Below are 23,825 nucleotides of genomic sequence, written 5' to 3' on the forward strand. Positions count from 1 at the left end.
ACTAAATATTCTGAGTTTGTTAGCGCTGCAACACTTTGTGCCCTGAGAGATAGGCCTCTTCAGCAGGTTCACAGGTCGCGCAGCAGCATGCAGAGTGGCCATTGTGCTTTGTCATTTCACAGGTGACTCACATCACTACACTCGAGCGTGCGGGAGGTAGAGCACTCGGAGATGCTTGCGGCATTTAAAATGCATGATTTTCAGCCTAGTGCAAACAAATCGCTTTAAAAGATCAGTTTAATCTATTTCGAGCTGTTATTATGAGCTGGAAGAGTTGTTCAGATAAAGAGACTGAAGCAGGGTTAACATCAGAGTGTTGGACAACTCTTCACATACTTTACCCAGCATGAGAGCTGTCAACTTTATTATTTGTTTTTACGATACAGTGTGCATATGATTTACAATGCAGATCACTAAAACAATGGTCAGAGGGTGAGACAAACTGCCTGGGGTTTTGCAGTGATATAATGCAGCGTGTTTAGAAAATATCTCCAGGGAAATATCAGTCATAGAAGTCATCCACGTCATGGCTGTTTGTGTTGTGAGGTGGAGGACGTAAGGCTGCTTCAATATCTGAGTTGGTGTCATCTGATTCTCCCCAGAGTGCTATACATAAAGGTAGAGCAGGCAAAAATAAGAGTTTACATCACTACAGCAGAAAGCATAGACGCTTCACATGGTGTGTAACCTTTTACATAGTTGAATTTTCTTTATCTTTCACAGTCTACCCTCTCTTTGTAAGCATTCCAACATTTGTATGCACTGAAGCTGAAGCTTACCTTGAAGAGTCTACCTTTTATACAGTGTAAATCTAGGTCTTCCTCATTCATAGCAATAAAACGCACCTTGGGTGATCTGATCGCAGCTGCAAACGCTGAGTGAGTGTTGCACCCAAACTACCTAAACTAGGATACAATTGAGAGATCTGCGTTTTTTTATTCCCTGTTTTGATGAGCACCTCAAATCCAAAGCAATGGAAGTGATGTGTCACTTGCATACTGAGAGCCAAAGCAAAAGGTGATACGAATGCATGGAAACACCAGTAGACTGGCGTCCTTCTCAGCTAGATCTACATATACAATACCTGGATACCAAAAATTTTAAAACAGTGCTCCTACAGGGTATTATTTAGAGCAGTTAAACATTTCCTAAGACTGATTTAGTTATTTAATAGAGGAATTAGACAGGCGTGCTGATGACATAAATCTAAGCTTTCAGTGCCCTGGATTTAGCCACAAAGTAATTTTTCATTTACACATCCTCAAAGAGCATAGCTGCATTTAAGTAAAACAGTTAGTGTTACAAAAATGTCATATTAGCTAACGACTTTACGTCTTAGGGTTATCCTTTCAGTGCCATTAAACCTTTTTGACAGTGTGTCTTAACTCACGTATGGATTGACTTTGTCTCTACTCACCTTTTGACTCTAGATCCGGACGAGTCCTCTCTTTCCTAGAAACACAGAAACAGTTCATAACCTTGTAATGTTATTACTGTTTGAAAAAAGAGACACTCTTTCACATCAAAAATAGCTACAATATATAAAAACACCAAAACACACACAGACACAAAAATCAATGAAATATTTTTTTTTATAAAGATTTGGAGGAAAAACAAACCAGAGGAAAAAAGTGCACAGACATTTCAGACAAGCCTTCTTCAGCAATAGTCCTTCAGTTCTCATGGTTGAGTCCTTTTAACTTTTCACCAAAGAAGGTCAACTTAATACCAACAGGTGCACCAAGTGGTTACCTGCGATCGGAAGCATCCTCATCAAAAGGTAGGCTGTCAGTTTACACAGATGTAAGACGACTGTGTGCGAAATAAACACATTTGGAAAGCGTTCATGTAAACCAGTTTATGGACTGTACACAAAAGGAACAAAAAGACACAAAACAACCTACTATACATAAATCCTACAACTCTGTGACAAAAATGGACTTGTGGACACTAATTCTTCTCCCGATGGGGAGAAGGTCAAACAGTGCAGCAGAGGGAACTTTCTTGACTCTTGTTCTAATTGTGCCAAGGCCCTCTTTATTCAAAAACAGTCCAAAGACGGGGTTGCCAGGTTCCCATAGCTCTGGTGATATCGCTATGTAAATGTGTGATCTCCGAAAAGGCTTTGATCTACCTCAATGCATATGCAATAAGGCCTCTTGTTCCTCTTTAATTTACATCATCACAGAGCCTATTCAAAACCCCACAATATATCCTCATCATCTCCCAGGTTAGAATACATATCCATATGGCTTATTTGTTTGGACTGTCTATATCAGAGCTGTGACACCTTGCTGGGAAAGAAAAAAAGATACAGAGTTTTAAGCTGATGAGTTCTGGGGGGGGGGGGGGGGGTGATGTGGTGTGTTACTCCATCTGCATCGATTCAAACCCATGACCTCTTTGATTGTCATCCTCTCAATCACGCTCATCTCACCATCTCTCCTTCAGCTAAGTCTTGGCACATATGACGGTACACTGAGTATGAGGACCAAATTACTCTGGCTGTGTTCCAGCTGCTATCTTCTAAACTATACATTGCTGCTTTGCACCACTCAAGGCAGAATGAGAAGGAAAAAAAAAAAAGATGCACCTCCCATTCATAACTGTGAGCAGATTGCTTTGTGCTATAAACAATATACCATAGAGCCAGTATAATCATTAGACTACAACCTTTATATTCAGATGATTCTTGCATCTGTTCAGGCTGCACATTGAACTCTGGCACTTAAAATGCAAGCAAATCAAAGCAGAGGCTGGGTAAGACAGCGGTGGCAAAAAAGAAAAGAAAGCAAAGACAATGACAGATAATCAGCCTATCTGCTTGCAAACTGAAGGCGCAGTGCATGAGGTTGCTGCATTATGTTGAAATTGAGGATTTTGTTTTCCAAACTATGTATATTTTAGTAATTGTATAATCAAGTGAAACACACTTTTTGACAAATGGAGGGTAGAGCTGATGGTAAATATTTTTCTGTGTACCCAATTTTGAGTACAAAATTATAGTAGGTACTGTTTCTGGTTTGTAATCTCTCCCTGGACTATATTATGTTTAGAGACAATAAATGTGAGCTTTTTTATTTGGCTACTGACCATGATAGGCTGACAGATCACCACATACAAAATGATTTAGCTAAAATGAAATATTATCATATTTATGTACTCGGTTTTGTGAATGTACCACTGGGTGTATGACTGAGTACTTTAATAGGCAATATACTTAACATATAATTTTTTTTTTTTTTTTTTTTTTACATAGTGTATATAAAATTCAAAATCTTTGAGAGAAATGACAATGGGTTTGAGTTTTTCACTGTCAAAGCTATAGTACAAAATTCACGATATGCTGACAGATTCTGGGAAAGTCTAGCAGTGGGTACTATAGGAGGGATACACACATGTACTGCACATTACCAAATGGAAATCCACCTGGTATCCACATTCAGCTTTTTAACCTGAATACTCTTAGAGCACTAACATGAAAGCATAACTAAACCAAGGGATCATTTTACAACTGTTAGTCAACCAGACCCTGTAGCAGCAAAATAAATAAATAAATGCAGTAATAATCTATACGATTACTTCCTCTCCACTGTAATAGTTGTCACAGAGAGTAAATTGGGCTTTTCTTTTCTCGAACTTCCCTCTGGATGGGAATGGTTTATCAGCTGTTCCACTTCAGTGAGGGACAGGACTGATTTCAAGACAGGGCTATTACCATAGAGAGCCCAGTCTGAATCTGACCCCACAATCTAATATTCCATTTCCATAAACATTTATGCCAGTTCTTCTGCTGAGTTTCCCTTAATTGAGGCAATGATCTGAATATGTAAGGCTGGGCTGGCCAGTGTTTCACAAGCTCTGGTAGACAGAGGTGAATGTAATGTGTAAAATGATGCAAATTACAGTTGTCCTCTTTTCTCCAATGCCTCGCTTATTCTCTTTATCTGGCCTTTGCGATAATTTCATATTGTTGTTTAGCTCAGTTTTGTGTCTGTGATGCAGTCTGCAACAGCCTTGAAAACCGTGATGAGTTTTATACAAAATACAAAGTAGGATGAAATTATTGATATTGTCAGCAAGGCTCCTAAATGTAAATATTTTTAAATTAGGCTGTAAAAATGCAAGACGGACTGGCCATTAATGCAGTGATTTACAACCTGCAAAAACAACTGAAATCAGTCTAACCTATGGCAATTATGTGACTACATATCTCAGGCACATTGTTTGCACAACAGCACATAATTTGTACCAGTGAAAAAAAAAAAACAATTATGTAAAAATCAAGTTATTAAATCTTCACCTCTGTTCTTTGCAACATTCTGCTTTGTTTGGCCCTGACAGTAACATCCTGATTGTTTCGGTATCACCACTAAAGAATATATAAATTAATGCCAAATTTTCTGATAAATACAACACAAATATATTGAAATTACTGTTTTAAATTGTGTCAAAAAAAAAGCCTGTCAGCTGAAATCACATGTGTAAAATCATGTACCACAGTTAAAGCAGTACATAAATTAGAAACACATAAAAGCTGTGATCACTTTACATTACTGTTATGTTCATTTTCTAAGAATATGTCCAGTGTTGTAGTGATTGATGGACCATTCAATAGTGCATGGACAACAGCATCTTCTGTCCACTCACATTTAAGCTTAACATCATTGCCACATAAGATTAGGACATGTTTCTTTTCAGAGCGCATGCATTTCACTTACAATCCTATAATCACATTAGGGAAAATTTGGCCTGTCAGAGGAAATAATGCTTACCAAGCATTTAGTACTGGCTTGCACACACCAGCTAGGAAGCTGCTTTTATTTACCCTCGCTTTTTTAAGCTCCTGCCACCCACACACAAATGCTAATAGCACAATAGCACTTTTGCACAGCGGTGCTTGTCTAAAGGTAAAGGGAGACCCATCACCTCATCATTCCCATCAACTCCTACTCCCATCCCAGCTATGACCCCACAGAAACATTGTTTAGGCTCCGTTTAGATGTACTCTAACAGGCCTGAATGGTAGCAGGATATAGCCCTCAGTGGGGGCAAACAGTGAGAGGCAACTGTGAGTGCACTGTGAGTGAGTGGACACTCTCTAACATGTGAGTGCTCTCTGCTGGCAACGAGAGAGTACTGCAAGTTAAAAGGAGGAGGTGCTGGGCCCCTGATTTCAACACAGCATGCTCTCCTCCTGACTGGTGGCAGTCTAGTGGAGACAGTGTGAAGGATGGCTGAAGGACAAGATCATTCATCTCATGTTAACATTTAAAAAAAAAAAAATCATAACCCATATGAGGGAAGACACACATTTGCTGGCTTGTCTGAAACACATGAATATCTGTAGATTGTGGAAAAAATAATGTGGCCAGGTTACAATATAAAACAACCAAGCAAAACATCAGCAGAAAGAGCAGCCTAATAAATTAACTCGGATTTTAAAACTGAACATTGTATTAACAGTTTGTCATTTTAGCATACAGACTGCTTTCAGCCATCACAGCAGCAGATCTCTTTAAAGAGAGTGATGTTTGCATGTTTTTGCTGTGTAGACTCTGCACTTCTCTGCAAATAAACCCACAGGCTACATTACAGTAAATTAACATAATGAGTATAAAGTAGAATAATAAAAAAAGCCTATATGGCATCTGAAAGTCAACACAATTTCTAAAGGGCAAGCTACTGTAGGACAGTGACCTCCTCTGGTTGGATCCTTACTCTACATTCACTGTAGGGTTTGTCCTGTTTTGACCTGGTTTTAATCTACTTCTTTAGTCTAAATTGAAGCAGCAGCTTAACTAATTTAGTGTCAAACAAAAAAAAGTCTGTAATATTGGCTGGTTCTTCAACACAAATAATCAGAGAGTTACAAATTCAATGTCTGATTGCGCATCTACTGCTGCTAGGTAGCATATACTCCATCTTTTACTACCTCTTTGTCCGTTCCTGTCTCTCTGTCTCCCTCTATCTCCTGCTCTTTCATTCTATGTCCCCTCCCCTCCACTCCTTTCTCTCTGCCCTGGTCCCTCTCATCCCTCCATCCCATCCAGTGAGCTGTCAGAGATCTCCATGCACTGCCTCCCCACGAGTGAGAGAGAGAGCTTCTGGTTTTGACACTGAGTGATTTGAGGTCGAATGCTTGAGCACATCCTGTTGTCCAAGGCAAAGCTGTAAACCAGTAATTGTTAAGTCAAGGTTTTTGTCAAGCAGGCACTAGGCACAACAATCATCACACCGGCTGATAGCTGGAGGATTTTGTTTTGTGTGTGTGTGTTTGTGTACATGTGAAAGCATGTAAAAAGGTATTTAAAAAACCCAAAATAAAAATCAGAAAGGAGTGGCATCTGAAATGCCTACAGTAGAAAGGAGCACAATGATGCCTTGCACGAGAGGAAGCAGTGGCATGCACTCGCATACAAAGGGGAACAAGTGGTCTTTAGATGGAGTGCAGCTGCTTATTAAGACTCACTCCTTCGTGCATTATTCCTTTCATCCCCACTCAACCACAAAGTGATTTTACTTTGCCACTCACAAAGAAAGCAAAAGATTTCTAATGGAGAAATCCTTAATAAATGTTGCAGATCAGTCGCTTCCCCACGAGTTATAATACAATAAACAGCACACTCTATAAGTATCTGACTGAAAAACACTGTGTGGGTACAGCAAGGAAGAGAGAGGAAAAAAAAAATATGAAAGACCTCAATTCTCTCAAACGCCATAATAGTGAAATGAGCACATATAAATGTGTTAAGAGTATCTCTTTGCATCTTGTATAGACTGCATGTATTTAATCTGTAAAGCTTATTAAGGCCCCAGTCATTGCTATGCAAAGCAGCACCCAGTGCTTTTCTCTCGCTTTTCAGCCGAGTGCAGTGTTTGGCCAATAGGACTGGCCCCCCGCCTCTCATTCTGCATTCATAACATGCAACATTTGCACAATGTATCTCTCAAAGGCCCTGAATAGAAGGCCTTAATACTCATGTAAACAACTGCAAACCAATTACTTAATGAATCAGGCCCACACATAATGAGGAGCCTCACAAAGGGCTATAAATGCATTTTTTGCACCAAAGCCTCTGCTTTAAACTACAATCCCTCTGCTGTAGTCTAGGCTTAACTGGCAAATCATAATTATTGTCTAAGACAACAGAGAAGAAGCCATTTTTGTATTTGAGTCCAGCTCCATCCTCCGTTTGATGTCACTCATCAGCTCGCTGACAAAATAAAGCAAATAATTAACAAGTAGGATGGAGAGGGAAGAGAGAGAAATACAGGAAGGCAGAGAGGAAGAGGGGCAAAGAGATGGAAAAAGGGCAAGGGAGTGAGAGAGTAAGACAGAGAGAAGGGAGAGAAGCAGGGCAAGAGCAGGCAGCAGTGTTATGCTTCTGCTTAAGTGCAGGGCTTCCAGACCACTTGTGGAAGCAATAAAGCGCAAGAAGTGACTCTGGTAAGTGGAATGCTCAAATCTAAGCGTCCAGAAGAAGCAGAGAAAAGACAAGGGAAATGGTTGTATGACTGAAGAGAAGAAGATGGTCTTGGTGATTTGCAGCTTGTGATACTGTTTCCTTTATAAGCCTAGTGAGATTAGAGTGTTGAGACTGCATAACTACCCATTTTTTTCAATTTTACTTATGTACACAACTTGTGTCTCATCATTACTCAGAGCATTCTCTGTTTCTGTCAGATTTTTTGTTCTGCAAATTTTGTTTAATGACATACAGTGTGGGCTTCCCATGCACGTTAATGACAGGGAGAAGGGTAACATCTGAGAGGGTCTGGGCCCAAAATTGGCTCATGTTTATTAAAGAGGGTGGACACTGGGGCTGGCAGTGGCAGACATCAGCAGCTATGAGGACCACAATAGAGCCAGCCCATTAGGCCCTTCCCTGGGCTAATAGGCAGACTGGGAGTGCCTGCTTGCCAGGCCAGGGAGATACAGACTTCAGCCCTTGTGTCAGCGTGGTGCCCAGTAATCACATGAAATCAGAGAAGATTATTCCTCATAACGTTTACCCAGCCATTACTACAGCCCAAATGGGTTTGCACTGAAGAGGTGCTCTAAGGACCTGACATGCAATTGCAGATTTGATGAAGTCGTGTTGATATTCAAATGTAACTGTGATGGTGTTAGCTTCCACCAAGGTATTTATCATTAGATGTTCTTTTCCAAACCACTTAGGGCTCTGATTTGAGCTGCCTAAATGCGTTTCAAGGGTGAAAAATGAAAGGACATTTGTCCTTGTCAACACTTGAGTCCCCTTCTTCCAAAACAGTTGTACCTGATTGTCTTCTTGACATGATCTGTTTGCATTCTGACAACAAGCCTGAAGACAGTGAGATTATGACTCCAATTTATTTTTGTGGTAGTTGTTTTGTTTTTGATTTCTAAAACCTGGCTGAACCCAGCTAACAGTGAATGAGAGGGGCTTTAGGGGCCTTTTGTCTTTGTAAGCGAGTTAATGGGTGGCGCCCCCTTGATCTTATGGAAATGAACAGGGAATTATGAGCGCAGCCATGCAAATGTACATCAACCACTTTGGTGTCTGGTGGCCCATTTCCTGTGGCCCGTTGAATAATAACAATGTTCTTACTGAGGGTAAGGGTCTTGATGTGAGGAGCGTTTGGCCCTCCCCAGGTCCTCTTCATGGCCACCATTTATTCCTTAAAAGAACAAACAGGGCCAGATAAAACCATTTGATTTGTACATCCCAACACAACCTAATCTGCAGTGTGTATTTATATAGAAATTTATGGTAAGGCCTATGGAAAGTAAAGGTAGAGTTTGTCAGCCTTGGCATGCACACACAATCATAGGAAAAAACAGGTTATATGTTTACATATAAAATTCTCTTTATAATCCACTCGACACTGTCCATTCACAAGGAATATGCCACTAGCAAATTCCTTTAACACAGTATAGCCCATGCTGGCTAAGAAGCTGAAAACAATTAGTCATTTAGCTTACATCTATATACACAACAAAAAATGCTGTTATTATGATGTCCTTATGAGTTTTGGGAACATATGGCCAGTGTTGACCAATGGTTAGGCTTCAGTTGCTTGATACTTGTCTGGCAGAGTGGACCACATCTCTTACCTAAGAGGTCGTCTTCATCCTCCTCCTCCTCCTCCTCTTCAGAACTCTGCAGCCTTTCCTGCATGGCTGATTGTTTAAGTAACTGATATGCTTTTGTCTCTGTTCAGGGGCACACACACGCATGCACACGCACGCACGCGCACAAGCACAAGCGCACACACACACACAGAGTCACTGTCAAATATTTGCTTAAAACCCAGGTTTCCAACTTTCAGAGGTTTCAGTGTTTGATGAGACAACACGCTTCAGTAGGTGAGTCTTTTGGTCTCTCTGTACAGAGTAGGTGAAAACACTGGGCTCAATCAGCTAAGCTGTTGATTCAAGCCTATGGTATGTAGCAACAGTTTCCATGAGACAGCAATAAGCATCTCGCATTATCTCGGCATCCCTTAGCAGGAAGGCAATGGTTGATTTTGTGTTTTAAAAACACATAATTACTTCCCGGCACACTATTGTAGGTATCATATTTGAGAGGAGCACAGAGATAAATCAACCAAGCAGAAGTCATAATAAATAGGCTGTTGTCTCAGTGATGTGGCTAAAACAAACAGCAAATCAAAGGACAGAGAAACACTGTGATCTTGTATGAGTAGTTTTAACTAGGTTTTAAATTAAAAATGCTATTTTTTTTTTTATCAATTTCTAAAAACATATCACATTTACAATGAAAGGCAATCTCTAGTGTTAACACTTTATACACCCCCTGCTTTTACATGTAGTCTTAAAAAAATGCTGCAAGGTCTACAGATGTGCACATTTTGGCAATTACTATTAGTTCCAAGGTCATGCTATTTGATTGTGACATTGATGTCACTCGGTACAGTGAAAGCCATTCTTTGCAAAATCTTTAGTCATGTTTTTCTTAGCTGGTTATGGTGCTTTTGATTAAGTGTAGCGATTGAAAACTGACTCATTTGGCTGGCTGTGCACCTTAGGGATTCAGATACATGAAACACTCAGTAGGATATCTGATAGCCATGGGTAATATAGGATTGCTTTACATTTCAGAGCTGCAGCTGAGGGATGGGCACACCAACTGCTTCCAGGATGCCTTCACATCTAGTAGTTTTCAAGTCCAGCCTTGCCAGAGCATTGTTTAGAAGATAATGAGAACCGATGACAGATCTCTTGTGCTTCCCACCCTGGCATCCAGACAATTAAAGCAGCCGCATTATACTGGGCCGGTGAATTATCAATTTTGCCCGAATGTCTCAGACCAGGCTGAAAACGCGGCTAGTGTTTTCTTGGAGATAATTAGAGAGAACTAGCACAGCTCTTCAGGTGGGACTTTGACCCTGGATTCACCTTGATCATCCTGCTCCAGCCATTGCATAAAAGAGCCCATTATTCACTGCAGTGGGAAGAAAACAAACCACAACATAAGGACAGTGTGAATGCTGGGGCACCGGCGATGCCTTTTTACCTCTAATAGGAACACTTTCCACAGGGCTTTCGTCCTGGCTGTCCTCTTCAGTACTTTGTAGTTCTGCAAGAAAGGGAAGCGCATAGTGAGAAGCAGTGGCAGGGAGGAAGGGAGAGTCTAGGGATAGAAATGGGAATGGGGGGTCTTTCTTTAGCTCTGAATAGAAGGCTGTGTAAAAACAGGGCTGTGAGGAATTCATAAAAAAGCTCCAGGTTGAAATTTATTTCTCTGGTTAAAAGGACGTTTTAGCTCTCTGCAGAGGTTGTTTGCAAAAAACTGCAGTAGTCTAAATTTGTTCATATTAATGGCCTTGTTATATATTAGTGTGCAAAGACAGGCTGATCTCAGAGTGGAATGCTTTAGAGGTTTGTGGAAGTCTGTGGCAACTCTAATGAAACTATTTGCTGAAGGGAGATTTTTTTTTTTATGTTGTAGTCTAATTAAAATGTTCCTATTGTACCCATACTAAAAGTCTTCAGTTACCTTGAATCAGTTGCTTCTGAACTGGCCTGGCAGGCTTCACATCACCATCAGCCAGGAAAGAAGGAGGACCATCCGAAAAAGACAAGTCACTCTCGTCGTCTGCTGAGGGGCACTCCTCACTGGACCGGGACAGAAGTGTCCTCAGCAGCACTTTGGCCTGTGAGCAGCACAAATTAAAACCACATTCTTAATTGTTCCCATTTTGGGAAAGAAGTGTCAAATTGAACTCTTGCCGATGAGGCAAGTAATTTACTTTGGCTATGGTTGCTCGCACAGTGGTGCAGCTGTAGTGCGTGTTCAAATAGCAAGAGAAAATAACTTCAAATTCTCTCACTCGTTTAACTAAAAAAAAGATTATTTCGCACACTTTCGCTCCCGCTCTCCCTCTCAATCATACTTTTTTCTCTCCCTCTCTTCTCATCCATGAGATTAGAGAAGCGCATAAAGAATGCAATCACCCTGGCGTTAATGTGCAACACATTTCAGATATCTCCCCTCTTGGCTGAGAGGATTGAGACAAACTGCTCTCTTCCTCCCTCTCCAGCTCATTTTTATCTCTGGGGAGATGAGGATACACAATTAAGAGGAGCTGTTCCGGGAGATGAGGAGCAGGGAGATGCCACACACCGATTTCCTTTCTTTGCTTTTCCCTCCCCCATATCAAATCCTGCCATCATCATCTCTCTTTTGTGATCAAAGACTGCCTCTCAGCCTCAGATGGCCATTTGCAACTTTTAATGAGGACTAATATGGAGGGGATGATCAGGAGGATTTTGACAGTGACAAACTTTAAGTACATTGTAAGTTGTTATCAGTAGGTCGCAGTAAAGATTGACAATGTTCATGCTTTCATTTTCTGAGAGGGGAAGAGACACAAACACATGCCAATCTGAGCCTGCCACTTGGTATTTGATGCTGCTGCACAATAAAAACTGTCTTGATCCTTGTCCCCGATATCTGTCTTTGTTCTTTTTTTAGATTTAGTCAAATGTACCGTTGGTTGAGGGCTCTCGCAGACCCAATGCATTTTAAATATCAATGAATGCAACTGTTAGCACTTGAATATTCAAAGGGCCTCTTTGAGTGTGTGCATGTGAGCTGCATGCTCCCATTTGTCAGAGTAGCCAGGCTGTGTGGCAAGACGTGAATGGAAATTTCTGTTTGCTCTTGTGTGTGGAGAGTAAGCTGTTGTATGAGAGGACACAGAGGAGGGAGAGAGAGATAGAAATAAAGGGAAAGAAGGAGAAATAGAGGGAGGGAGATAGAAATACATGGAGTAGATAGAACGAGAGCAAGGGAGATAAAGGGAGAGACAGAATTTCACTTAGGCTTTTCTCGATGCACTTGGACAGAATGATGTAGATGGCAGTACCCCTCTTCCTTTTGTGAGTTCATATTTTCAAGAGGCTCTACAGTTTCCCTCTTTGCCTCTCTCATTGCATTAGAGACACTGGAGCAAGTCACAAGAACCTCCACAAGATGAGTCTGCAAAAATTAGTAATACAAAAACCTGCACGTGTATACATTAATGATCACTGTTGTAGATTTTCTGTGTGTGACTCCAGACAAATCTCTTGACATCATCTTTAAGCTTCTGAGTGTGAATATTCATTGTAATTTCTTTCTGTTTAATTGAACAAGGTCTGCACAAGGTCAATGAGTGGGAAATATAAAATAACCCTGTGAGGACAGTCCAAATGACTACCTCATTCAATAGGACCCAGCTGATGACTATACTTTTTGCTAATACCAAATTAAAAGCAAGTGTTTCTCAGATGAATACACTACATGAGATGAAAGAAGCCAAGCAGAGGCTGTAATTTGCGATTAGCACATGGGTCAGAGTTTCCCTTCTGTCGAGGTCAACGTGTGAAGCAATCTGATGAGTAGGCAGGCAGGGCTTGGTTTCGGGAGCCAGATACAATGAGGGCACTCAGTACTAACTACAACTCCCTTCAAAAGCCATGCAAAGAAACAAACAAAGAAACAAAAACACTACTACTTTTAGAAAAAAGAAGTAAAGGCGCTATTTCTCTCATTTAGTCATCTGTGTGTGATAATGTCTGCTTGCTTTTGGGACTCGGTGTCTGTGAATGTAAGAGTGTAACCTCCTATTTCTGTGTATTGGCAGTGCATGTGCCTCCGACGCTACCTGGTGGTTGCAGGTGGCATGGCGCTCCAGCAACAGTGGTGTGAACAGCTGGACCAAGCTCTCAGTGCTGAGGACACGGCGCTCCTTGAGCAGAAGGGCGTGCTTTAACCAGCGATCCCACAGCCGAGCGGCACCAGGAGGGAGACTGGTGCTGCGGTGAGGGGTTGGGGTGGTATTGGTTAGAGAGAAGAAGAGGCTTTCTGAAAGTAATTCATAATTATACCTACTTACAATGAAAATATCTTAACCTATAATATTAAGGAAAAACTGAGTTTACTGAAATTCTATTATGTGAAGAAAATAAAATATACACATTTTTTTTCATTCTCAAAACGCTGGCTCCATTGACTAATTAGCATTAAAATCAAATAAAAACAGACAGCAACATAGATCCTGGTTTAAAAACTGGATAAAAGGTCAAAGAGCTAATAGGCATCTCAACAGGAAGGAGAGGGACAGCACTAGATTTTTTGAATTGAATATATAGCAGGAAAGGTCTCTGTGAAATCAATAGAGTAGTGAAGCAGAGCATGGATTTGGCTCAGCGTATAACTACTCATTATCCAAAGGACTGGAAGTCACAGATAGGGCATTTTAATTTACTCATGACATTCATCCGTGCAGTGTTACTGCACCAGGTGACACCAAAGATGACCTTTACATTTGTGGACAAGGGAGACTGTATCAAATGGTAGTGTGCAATGTCATAGCGACTGTTGTAAGTTCATGCTCCTCCCCCACTGTCGGGTCAACATAAAAAAATAAATAAATAAAAAAAAATAATGCACATACAGCTTTCTATTCTTTGTCTGAAAGTGGAATTCACTTTTACTGTAAGTCTGTTCAATTTTTCTATGAAAAGATGAGAAAGGTCTATTGAACGCTGCAGCTTTCCAATCAGTGATATTTGTGTTCTGAATTCCTCTATTGCACCACAGCACCCTTTATTATGGGAGCTGAAATGTCATTGTCTACACAATACACATTACATTACACTACACTAGTACGTTATACCACACTATATCCCAAACAGTATCTTCATAAATTTCTATTGTTTTTCAGCTGAGTTTCTTAAAAATGTAATACTACTGTATGTAAAGGTATTAAATTAAAAACATACATGACAGTACAACTTCATACAAATGATTAAACGTGATCATACAATTGTGACTCTTCCCACAATCACATTACTCATCAAGTTGAAAAACACACATATAAACACAAGTACAGACAAAAGATAAATAAAATAAAATAAAATAAAATAAAAAAAATACTGACATCAGTCTTTGATTTTGGATTCCCAGAGAAACCAGGAGCCCTACCTTATTGCATCAGGCTCAGTGCTGGACTGGTGAGCTCTCACTAGATCCTGTGGTAGCAGGCAGCCCTTTTCTGTGCTCCATGACAACCTCTGAAGCTCATGAAGGACAACTGCTCCACATGCTCCAAGATCCTCCTCATTCAAACCCGCTCCACTGTTACAAAGGCTGTCCAATACATAGAGAGCAGTCAGCTATTGCCATGGAGCCCTGGGCTCAGCCCAAGGGTCAGGAATACATGGAGTATGTTCAACAGCTGCTAACACTTCACACCTACAAACACACACACATACACACAGCCACATGCAGACTATTCAAGTTTATTCATACACATAAACCCCACTATAAACCTGCTCACATATCTCAGTAAGATGAAACATATTGAGGTTGATGTCAAAAAACAGCTACTCTTTCTACTGCTGAAGCTGTTGCTGACATCATTCACAACACTCATGATTGCATAGATGGGTATATGTTGCATTTAAAATGACTGGGAAAGCTTTCTTTTGCCAGACATTTAGCCATACTTTACAAGAACTCTTAATTATAATGAATAAATCATGCTATGAAATGTAAAAGGCTTGTGAAAAATAAACCCAGTCTAATGAAAGACATTCTCCATCCTCCATCTCCCTGACTCCCAAAAACAATTCAACAGGGTGGTTACTATAACAATCCCATGTGTTTGAAAACCCCTCACAAATAAAGGCATATGCATGTCGGTGATGACACTTCATCTTAAGTGAGAGCCCTTGGCAGAAGGATAATATGTTTTCCTCATCTGCACAAAAAGCTCCATGGCCATTAAATAAATCTACACAGCATTTAATTCTGACAGGAAGAGATAAGATTGTGAAGTTTGAAGAAAGACAGCAAGGGTGTACCTGATAATTCTATTGAGTTGTCTTCCATCAATTGAAGAATCCCAATACACACTGGTCTGTTCACCATGGAGTCGTCCTTCGATGCTGTCTAGCAGATTAAAAAGTCCTTCCTCTGAGAGACTAAAAAACATTACACATTAATGTGGTAAAAGGAAATAAAGACAGAGGAGGTCATGCGATCGACAGCCCCACTGTTTAAAAAAAAAAAAAAAAAGAAAGAAAAAGGTCTGTGATACATTTTTCCAGGCAATTTTCTTGAGGTACTCAAGGACTGCTGGAGGAATCTGATCATTAAAATGCTACCGCCATAATACAAGACAATTTTAAAGTGTGTCTATTGATGTGCCTCATGTAATGACAGGTTGCATGGGAGTCCTTATGAAACCGGGCATTCAAAACTGGACTTTAGAATTAGTTACCTTATTTTTGAGAAAGACTTCAAATCAGCTATAGACAGCAAAATATACTTAACTATAAATGTGCAATATCAGAAAAAAAAATAAACAAATGAAACAACTGGCAACTCTTTAACATTACCAAAACAACCGTCTCACACATAACAGTGTAACGAGAGAGATTCCAAAAAAGAGGGGCCTCGGTATGATTTCTTTTGGTGAGAGATTTACACTTTAATCTGGTCCTGTGTGAGGCGGCAAAATGAGAAATGGATGCCTAATGCATGTGGATATTGGGAATCCATCTCTTTCTTCAGCATTAAGCTCTGGGTGGCCCTCATTCAATTCTCCCAGAAACCCCAAGTCGAGAGATCCTGAGTCTCCCTACATAAAAGGGGCCAAAAAGAATTTATGACAATCTCTAATGGGCTTCTGGGTTAGGGGTCAGCAAACAATTGCTCTCTCTTTTTTGCAGGTTGTTTCCTGGTAACATCCTGATTAAGCTGGCAACTTGAATTATATCCATGACATTCTGTAGTGTGCAATCCGTCTGTGCTAAGTCCTCTTCAGTGTGACTGAAGTAGCATAGGCAAAAGCTCTGTCTTTTTTTTTCTCTCCCTTAGCGTCAGCGTGGGCCTTGAAATAGTCATCTTTCGCTTTCCACTTTATTTGTCAATGCTCTTCAAAAAGAGACCTTTAGAGAGGGAGAAAGTGAATTAGTTGTATTTTTCTGCAAACCTCTCTCTCTCATTGCATTGTTGCCAGCTTTCATGTCAAGGTCTCCAACCTCACTTTAGATGCTGCTGTTGTCCACATGTCGACATCATCAGGAGCGTATTGTTAGCTAGGAGGAAGAGGCCAGCCTCTCTGCAGCGATATTGCTCTACAGTGTACAGCACTGACTCTGGGGTGATTTACCACATGGAATGGTCTCACCGTTAAGTGATTGGTGTCAGGAGAATCTCGCCGTGCCAGCGCACACAGCAAATATGACACACAAAGGAATGGAATAATATACCACAAGTAACAACACAATGAGTGCAGGTACTGCCTGAAAATTTTCCACAGTACTATGTATGACAATATTCATAACTACAATTTAAAGAAACAGAAAATATACAACATAGGAATGTTTTAAAAAGCATAATATCCTACATTGCCAAACATTTAGATTGCTTTCATTCCCATATATTTTCCATTGTATCTCAAAATTTGTTCTGTATTTTTAAGAACCCAACTTTCATTGTATGACATGTTGTCAACAATTAAACAGAACCATCATCCAGTTCAGGGGTGACATATTTGAGAGGTGAACACACTGAGGCTATTACCATGAGCCTCGAAGGAAAAACCTAGGGGATATTTCAGTTGTGCACTCTCACTCGCCCCAGCAATGCTGGAGGAGAAATATAACGGTATAATCTAATGAATTGCCCAGGCTTGTTTTTCCCGTCTGTAAGCTGAATGGAGGGAGCGATATAAACTCTAACCTTAAGAGAGAAAGAGAAAGTGAGAGAAACAGAGGCTGAGGGGGAGAGGATAGAGACTGGATGCTCTCTGAGCTTTACATCAAAGCCTCTGGTTTTCTCCTCATACACAGCAGACCTCGGTGTTAACAATGAAAGCTGCAGCCCCCACCATCATCTCCCCGGCACAGGCTAACTGCAGTTCCTCTTGAGGTCACACTATAAACAGTACGGCAGTCCACACAGACACACAGTCATGCACAAACAAACACGCAACACCCTTACAGAGTAAATCTAATCCTCCATATTACTTTAAATAAACACAGAACAAACGCATTTTGAAAATAAAGCATTTGACTCTAAAAATTCCAACTCAGAATGGTAATTGGTATTTGTACTTACAGTAAAAAACATGTTTGCAATGAAAGATATTGTGACTATATGTGCAACTAAGTACTTAAACCAAACAATAAGCATGTAATTGTGAACAAGTACAATGTAGGTTATCCAAGGGCAGAAACAACAAACAACACACAGGATGAAACACTGGAAGTGTCATTGAGAATATGGTAAAAAAAAAAAACAAAAAAAAAAACATTATGCGCAAAAAGTTTTCTTTCTCTTTTTCAAGAGCATAAGAGGTCCTGTTCAAAAAATATTGTATATTCTAGCAAAAATGCAGAGGCTCTAGGAGCAAACATTCACATGGGATTTTCTGTGGCTTTAACCCCATCCAAAATGATCCTTCAACTCAGAGGCCATCATCACGCTAAAGATTTGTGGCTCTAAGTGCTGTCCACATGCCCACCCTCCAGAACACTCTATGGTGCCACAAATTTCCTCCTCCACTGGGGACTTCCTGAGGTCTCTCAAGCAGAAAATTGCTCTGTTCCAGCATTATCTTGGATTATGGCAATATTGTTGGTGACAGGTCCTGAGCTCTCCCTATAAGATGCATCACTGCCACCACTGTAGCTATTGCTGAGCTGAGCACGGTGGCATGGACTGTGACTCCCACAATCCTCCCTGTCAGCCTCAGATGTGACGGTAGTAAGGAGGAAATGTATGGTGTTTTTACCGGCTTTTTATCCTTCACAGACTGCTGCAATTCAGTATGGTCATGAAGAATGGCGTCCCTTCTTAGCTTGCTTACTTTAAATCTTAACTTTTAAAAACAGACTGCATTGTGCACATATTAAGAAAATTAAAATGTTAGTGTTTTCTCCACTGACGCACTTTAAACATTCAGAAATACTATACCTTTCCAAAGTCACTGCTGGGGATGTGTTCATCTCTGACTGGCAGGATGACTCTGGACTGTGTTGATTATGATCAACACTCCTTCCAGAAGTGGCATTATTGTGAGGTGCCACACCCTCTGGCAGATCTTCCTCCAGCTCGGATTGTGTTATGGAAATGGAAAGATCACTAACGCTGCTCTCTGACAAGTGCTCATCAGAACGCAATGTGCTAACACTCTCACATCTACCTAAATGGAAAGACAACACACACTATCACTTAACATTTATTTTAAAGTTTTAGAAGGATGAATGTGTTGCTTTAAACTGTGGCACTCAAGAAAGACAAAAAATATTACGGTGAGATAACAAGCAAGGAACATTATTTCAAACCTGGTTTATCTTTAGTTTCTTTTCCAAAAGTGGTTTTAGGCATCAAAGGGCTGAGATCATTCTCTTCATTTTCCATTTTGGGTGGCTGATGAACCACTTCTTGGGTGTCAGTCTGTTCTGTGGGTAAATTTTTATCCCTGATGGGGCTATTGCTGCTGGTAGACAGATTCTTCTCTGGACCCATCAAAGTCACCAGAGGTGAAGGTATATGTTCATCATCATTTCCAAAAGGCACGTTGCCTACTGTGTCTTTTAAGGCAGACGGGAGCATGGACATTGCTCTTTCATGTTTGTCACTCCAATTACAGCCACCAGGGGAATCGTTTGAGACTGAAATGTCATCTGATAAATGTGCTCGGTTACCGGTTGCATCCTCTCCGCTAGCTCTGAAGTCCTTCAAAAGGCCACTTGGTAGACGTTCATGGGAGTGCATGCTGCTATTGGGTGAATGATGCAATGCTTGGTCTGAGTGTACACTTGTGGTGCCAGCTTCAGACTCTCTGGAGGTCTGGTGGTCCATAAAAATTACTGCTTGTGTAAAATCCTTAGCTTGGTGAGAAAGGAAACTGTCCTTGTGCTGTCGATGCACAGCTTCAACCTAAAATATATTAAAGAAACAGATTTGTTCATATTTTTTACTTCATAAAAACGATATTAGGCACACATACAATTCTAAATTTCTTACTTAAGAAAAAAAAAAAACAAAATTAACTCAAGTATGTTAACTACCCACTTTACAAATTTGAATAAGTGCAGCTTATTTGGGCCAAGGTCAGAATTATATTCACAACATCTTTCATAAGAATGTCTCAGGATCAATGTTTTAACTTTTAATCTTATAAGAAATCCGTTAGACAAGTTTTGATTCATGTCTGCAATGTCACCAAGGGGGGAGAGAGAGAAGCAAAAAAGCCTCCCTCCACACACAATAACAAAAAGCAAGGCTTCTGTTTCTTTTCTGATAAGCGTCTTAAATACCAAACAGTTAGCTGCTTAATAACATTCACTGTAAACCATGCAGCCTGCCCAGCAGATCCACAAAGTATGTAAAAAAAGAGGAAAAGTTAATTTCTTGGCTGAGTGATTCCATCGGTAGCTGCAGGGCAAAGTAGAAAGTGTTTCACTAAAGTAGCAATTGATTCTTCTATCAATCTGCGGCACGCATGTGCTCTTCCAAGGAATGTATTAAATATGAAAATCATATCCCGTTATCATCTGTCTCCAGCTTTCAGCCCGGTAAGCTTCCCTTAATGAATGCTGCAGCCTGAGGGACATGCACACTGCCAGCCAATGGCTTGTATGCATAATGGAGTGACGGTACCATTTTGCTCATTACAATATCGACAGGCCGAGGGGGGTTTTGCACACAGTTACAAGTGACTGCTCTAGACAGCATGCTCCAAGTTATTATGAGATGTCTTAGACATTTCATCTAAAAGAGCTTTAACTGCTTTAAGTGAAGGGAGAAAGCAGCTATGGGCTTGAACTACATCGCTTGTACAGATGCACCAACTAGGATTAGACACCTGTGCTATTACAGATACACAGTTTAAATGCAGACTCCTCTACAGATTTACCAAGCATAATGTCTACTTCGCTTTGTTATTTTAAACCTGAAAACACAGCTTGATAGAACTGAGATTTGCATAAACCTTGTAAACATTTCAAAAAACGACCCAACATAAAAAAATACAAGTGTGGTTTTTCAGCTGCACAAAAATGCATAAAAACACACACACATAACAGAAGCCACATAATATATAATAGATGTGATATAAAATATGTAAAACGCATTATGTACAATTATGTTATTGCCAAACATGGATGCTGTTCTTATTGCTCTACTAGTAGCATGCATTTTATAGTACATATAATTAGCATTACCTTTGAGGCGTCAAGCTCATGATCCATTTTCTTTCTTGCTTCCATATATCTTGAAATCTTTTTCAAAAATTCAGCCTGTAAGAGATGAAAAGATAGATAGATAGATAGATCAACCAGTAGTAATAATTATCATATTAACATTATTACATAAATGTGTGCAGCTCAGCATAACGTTACACTCACTATAAGAGTAGAACTGTGCATGGTGCAGTAGAGTACTGATTAATTTCAGTGTAGTCAAAAAAGTGACAAGGTGGTTTCATACACTGGAAACAGGCAAAATGACAACCGACACAGCATCAAAGATGTAGGACTCATAAAGCATCAAGAGGAAATAAACCAACTGCTTGAGGGGAGAGAATGACTAAACCTCTGGAGCACTTCAGAGTCTCTATATTGAGCAATTAACTCAGCGAGTCATAATTAGCCAATTTTGTTAATTTGATATTAAGCTGTCAAGCACTGTCGTTGAGTTTTAAGTGATAATCTCACTGGCTCATTGTTTTCTCCCTTGTTCATTTGCTTGTTGTGATAAATTGTACAGTTTGAGCATTTAGTGTTGTCACATCAAGCAACTGCAAGCAAATATTTCTACTTTTTAAAATTACAGCACAGCAGTAGGATAAACGAGTATGAACATGACAAACATATTCCTTGTAAGAATTGTATTATATTTGTTGTTATGGCCTTATTCATTCTTATTCTACAGTACATTTGGTAACCAGTTAGAACAAGTGTTTTTTCTAAACACACAAACTCAAAAAATGAATTAAGCATTATTGAATTTGATAAAATATTAGAGAGAAAAAGTACAAATGTCTAAATATGAACCAACCTCAGTGGCTGGAGTGTTTGTTCAGTTTGCTTTAATATAATTCAAAAAACTGCTTCACTGGAAAAATTAAATTATCTGTGTGTGTGTGTGTGTGTGTGTGTGTGTTATACCTTTTGTTGTTGCAGGGGGCCACGGTCAGGACGATATTCCTTCATGCCAATTTCTATGCACTCCACATCTCTCAGAAGCTCAAGGTTTCTCATTTTTGCTCGTGCTTCCCTGTCACAGATTTCCTTGAGATAACTGCGCAGTTTGGAATACTTTATCTGTGAGCTGAAGGCAGTAGAGAACTATTATTCAAAAGAAATATTATCTAAGAGCATTGTCAAAAAATAAGAGCTAGACCTTTCACAAGAAAAGGTTAAGCACAATATGTTTAAAATTTAAATCTTATTTTCAACAGCTGTTGAACATACAGCTCCCATCAACCTAAGCTTTGCTGTTCTGACCTAGTACATTTATGAGAATAATATTAAATGAAGACAGGCTATTCTACTAAGAGTCAGAGAGGCAAACACACTTCAGTACAACAGTATTGTTTTTGCTGAATAAAATATTTCAGATTAACACAAATGCCTGGATCATTTTTTAATTTTTTTTTAGAAACAGTGCATTTATATAATAATGTCAAATATTGTTGCAGTTAATGTCTAAGTCAAAAGTATAATGTCTAATGTCTAAGTCAAAAGTATAAGAAAAGTGTAGCTAACGCGGTGGTCTTTTTCACATTTAGTAATCAGAATAACTTACAGTCTTTTATCAGATCTGGAGTAGGCAAACAGTTCCCTTTCCAGCTCCAGCCTCCTTTTTTCCCTGCACACAAATCACAAACTATCACCAACACATACCACTGCAGCATCTCCGTGGTTTGCGAGGCTAGTTGGTGCCAACATTAGCTAACTGTACTTATACATTTACTCAATAATAAACTGTAATGCCTATGCTAATGTAGAATCCGATACGAATTAGGAATAACCTTATAACAAAAGCTTTAACGTTAGCTTCGTTGTAACTTTAGCTAATATACGGACGCTAGCCAGGTTAGCTTTCCCACCTACAGGCAAAAACCGGTACAATCTCACCGTTGGTAGCCAAAGCTAATTAGTGTCCAAGGCTGTCGCGATAACGGATCAGTTGTGTGGCTACTATACGGCATCTCCGTCTACTCGGACTTCACCGGTTAGCTAGCGTTAACGCTAAGTAGCTAACTAGCCTGCTATTATATAGTGACAATAAGGGGCTACCAGGCAATGGGCACCACAACTTCAGCCCACGGTCTCCACCAGGCCGTGCTCCAGGGAGAAAAGGTACAGGGAAACCTCACCCCGTATGCATGCTTTGTTGAATCGATGTCATCGTCTCATAATACTGGTCCTCGCCGCCAGACATGCCTGCCATTTTCACCCGCTCTGGCGCTGCTAAAGAGCCGAGAAGTCGAGGAGGAGGAGGAGAAGTCTGGCCGGTGTTTACGTTGGTTGCCATGAACACCGCTTCCCACAAACCCCTGCTGGAAAAAACATGGAGCACGTGGTGCAAATATGGGCTCGAGCTTTCCTCGTATGAAGTGTTAGTGTTAGAGTAACTTTAGTAACTTTTTAATATTAACTTATTCAGCCTTTTCTTTTAATGTAACACTGGCTATAAATTAACAGCCATATACAGGTAGGCTACACCTGTACAATTAGCAACTAACCTTACACATCCCTGCAAGTCAATGTGCACCCTTAACCTTAAACCATAACCTTCATCTATGTGAGGCATTTTTCGGTATAAATTCAATTATATGTTTATTATTGAGGTCAAAGTTCAAAGTTAAATCCTATGTTATTGTTATTCCTATTTACATACATTAATGGGTTAGAATTAACTTCTGAATATAATGCAGTACACACCAAAACCAACTTTAACCATGACCTCTATAAAAATATAGAGGTGAAAAATTTCACCAAAAACACAAACATTTATTAAATGCATAGAGTGTAAATATTAGTCATTTCTTGGTTATCCAAATAAACTTATTTTACACAAATAAAAAAATCAAGTAGAAATGATTCTTCCACAATAACATAGGATGCAGTTAACATCATGGTTCACAAACCATTACATTTGGACAAGAAATGTCTGACTGTATATTTATGACCTGACTCGGCTAAATACCAACCATCAAAATGCTGTCTTTTGTCTTTATTTCATAAGCTTGAGCCTCTCTATCAGGTACAGATTGATGGTTCTGTATCATCCAATGATATTATC

The 23,825-nt window shown here is 39.9% G+C and overlaps 1 protein-coding gene across 3 annotated transcripts; it reads right to left on the reverse strand.

Annotated features, from left to right (window-relative positions):
- kiz (kizuna centrosomal protein) lies at positions 1-23,054 on the reverse strand. 3 transcript variants are annotated; one of them, XR_003295867.1, is made up of 16 exons: positions 22,897-23,054; positions 22,323-22,385; positions 21,683-21,845; positions 20,738-20,812; positions 18,854-19,451; positions 18,483-18,711; positions 15,362-15,481; positions 14,481-14,645; positions 13,159-13,309; positions 11,007-11,163; positions 10,524-10,586; positions 9,101-9,199; positions 8,595-8,664; positions 1,753-1,812; positions 1,418-1,452; positions 549-606 (listed from the first exon to the last, which is right to left on the reverse strand). XR_003295867.1 is itself a non-coding variant. In XM_026309943.1 (15 exons), the coding sequence occupies exons 1-15, from the start codon at positions 23,052-23,054 to the stop codon at positions 503-505; spliced, it is 2,250 nt and encodes a 749-aa protein (XP_026165728.1). In that variant the 3' UTR covers positions 1-502. The 3 variants fall into 3 exon arrangements, 2 of the variants coding, with proteins under 2 accessions (XP_026165728.1, XP_026165742.1); XM_026309943.1 differs by lacking the exon at positions 1,753-1,812 and having other exon boundaries at positions 1-606; XM_026309957.1 differs by lacking the exons at positions 549-606; positions 1,418-1,452; positions 1,753-1,812; positions 8,595-8,664; positions 9,101-9,199 and adding an exon at positions 9,831-10,451 and having other exon boundaries at positions 22,897-23,037.
- Positions 23,055-23,825: the final 771 nt, after the last annotated feature.

Source organism: Mastacembelus armatus, chromosome 22 (assembly GCF_900324485.2).
Source record: "Mastacembelus armatus chromosome 22, fMasArm1.2, whole genome shotgun sequence".
NCBI classification, from domain to species: domain Eukaryota; kingdom Metazoa; phylum Chordata; class Actinopteri; order Synbranchiformes; family Mastacembelidae; genus Mastacembelus; species Mastacembelus armatus.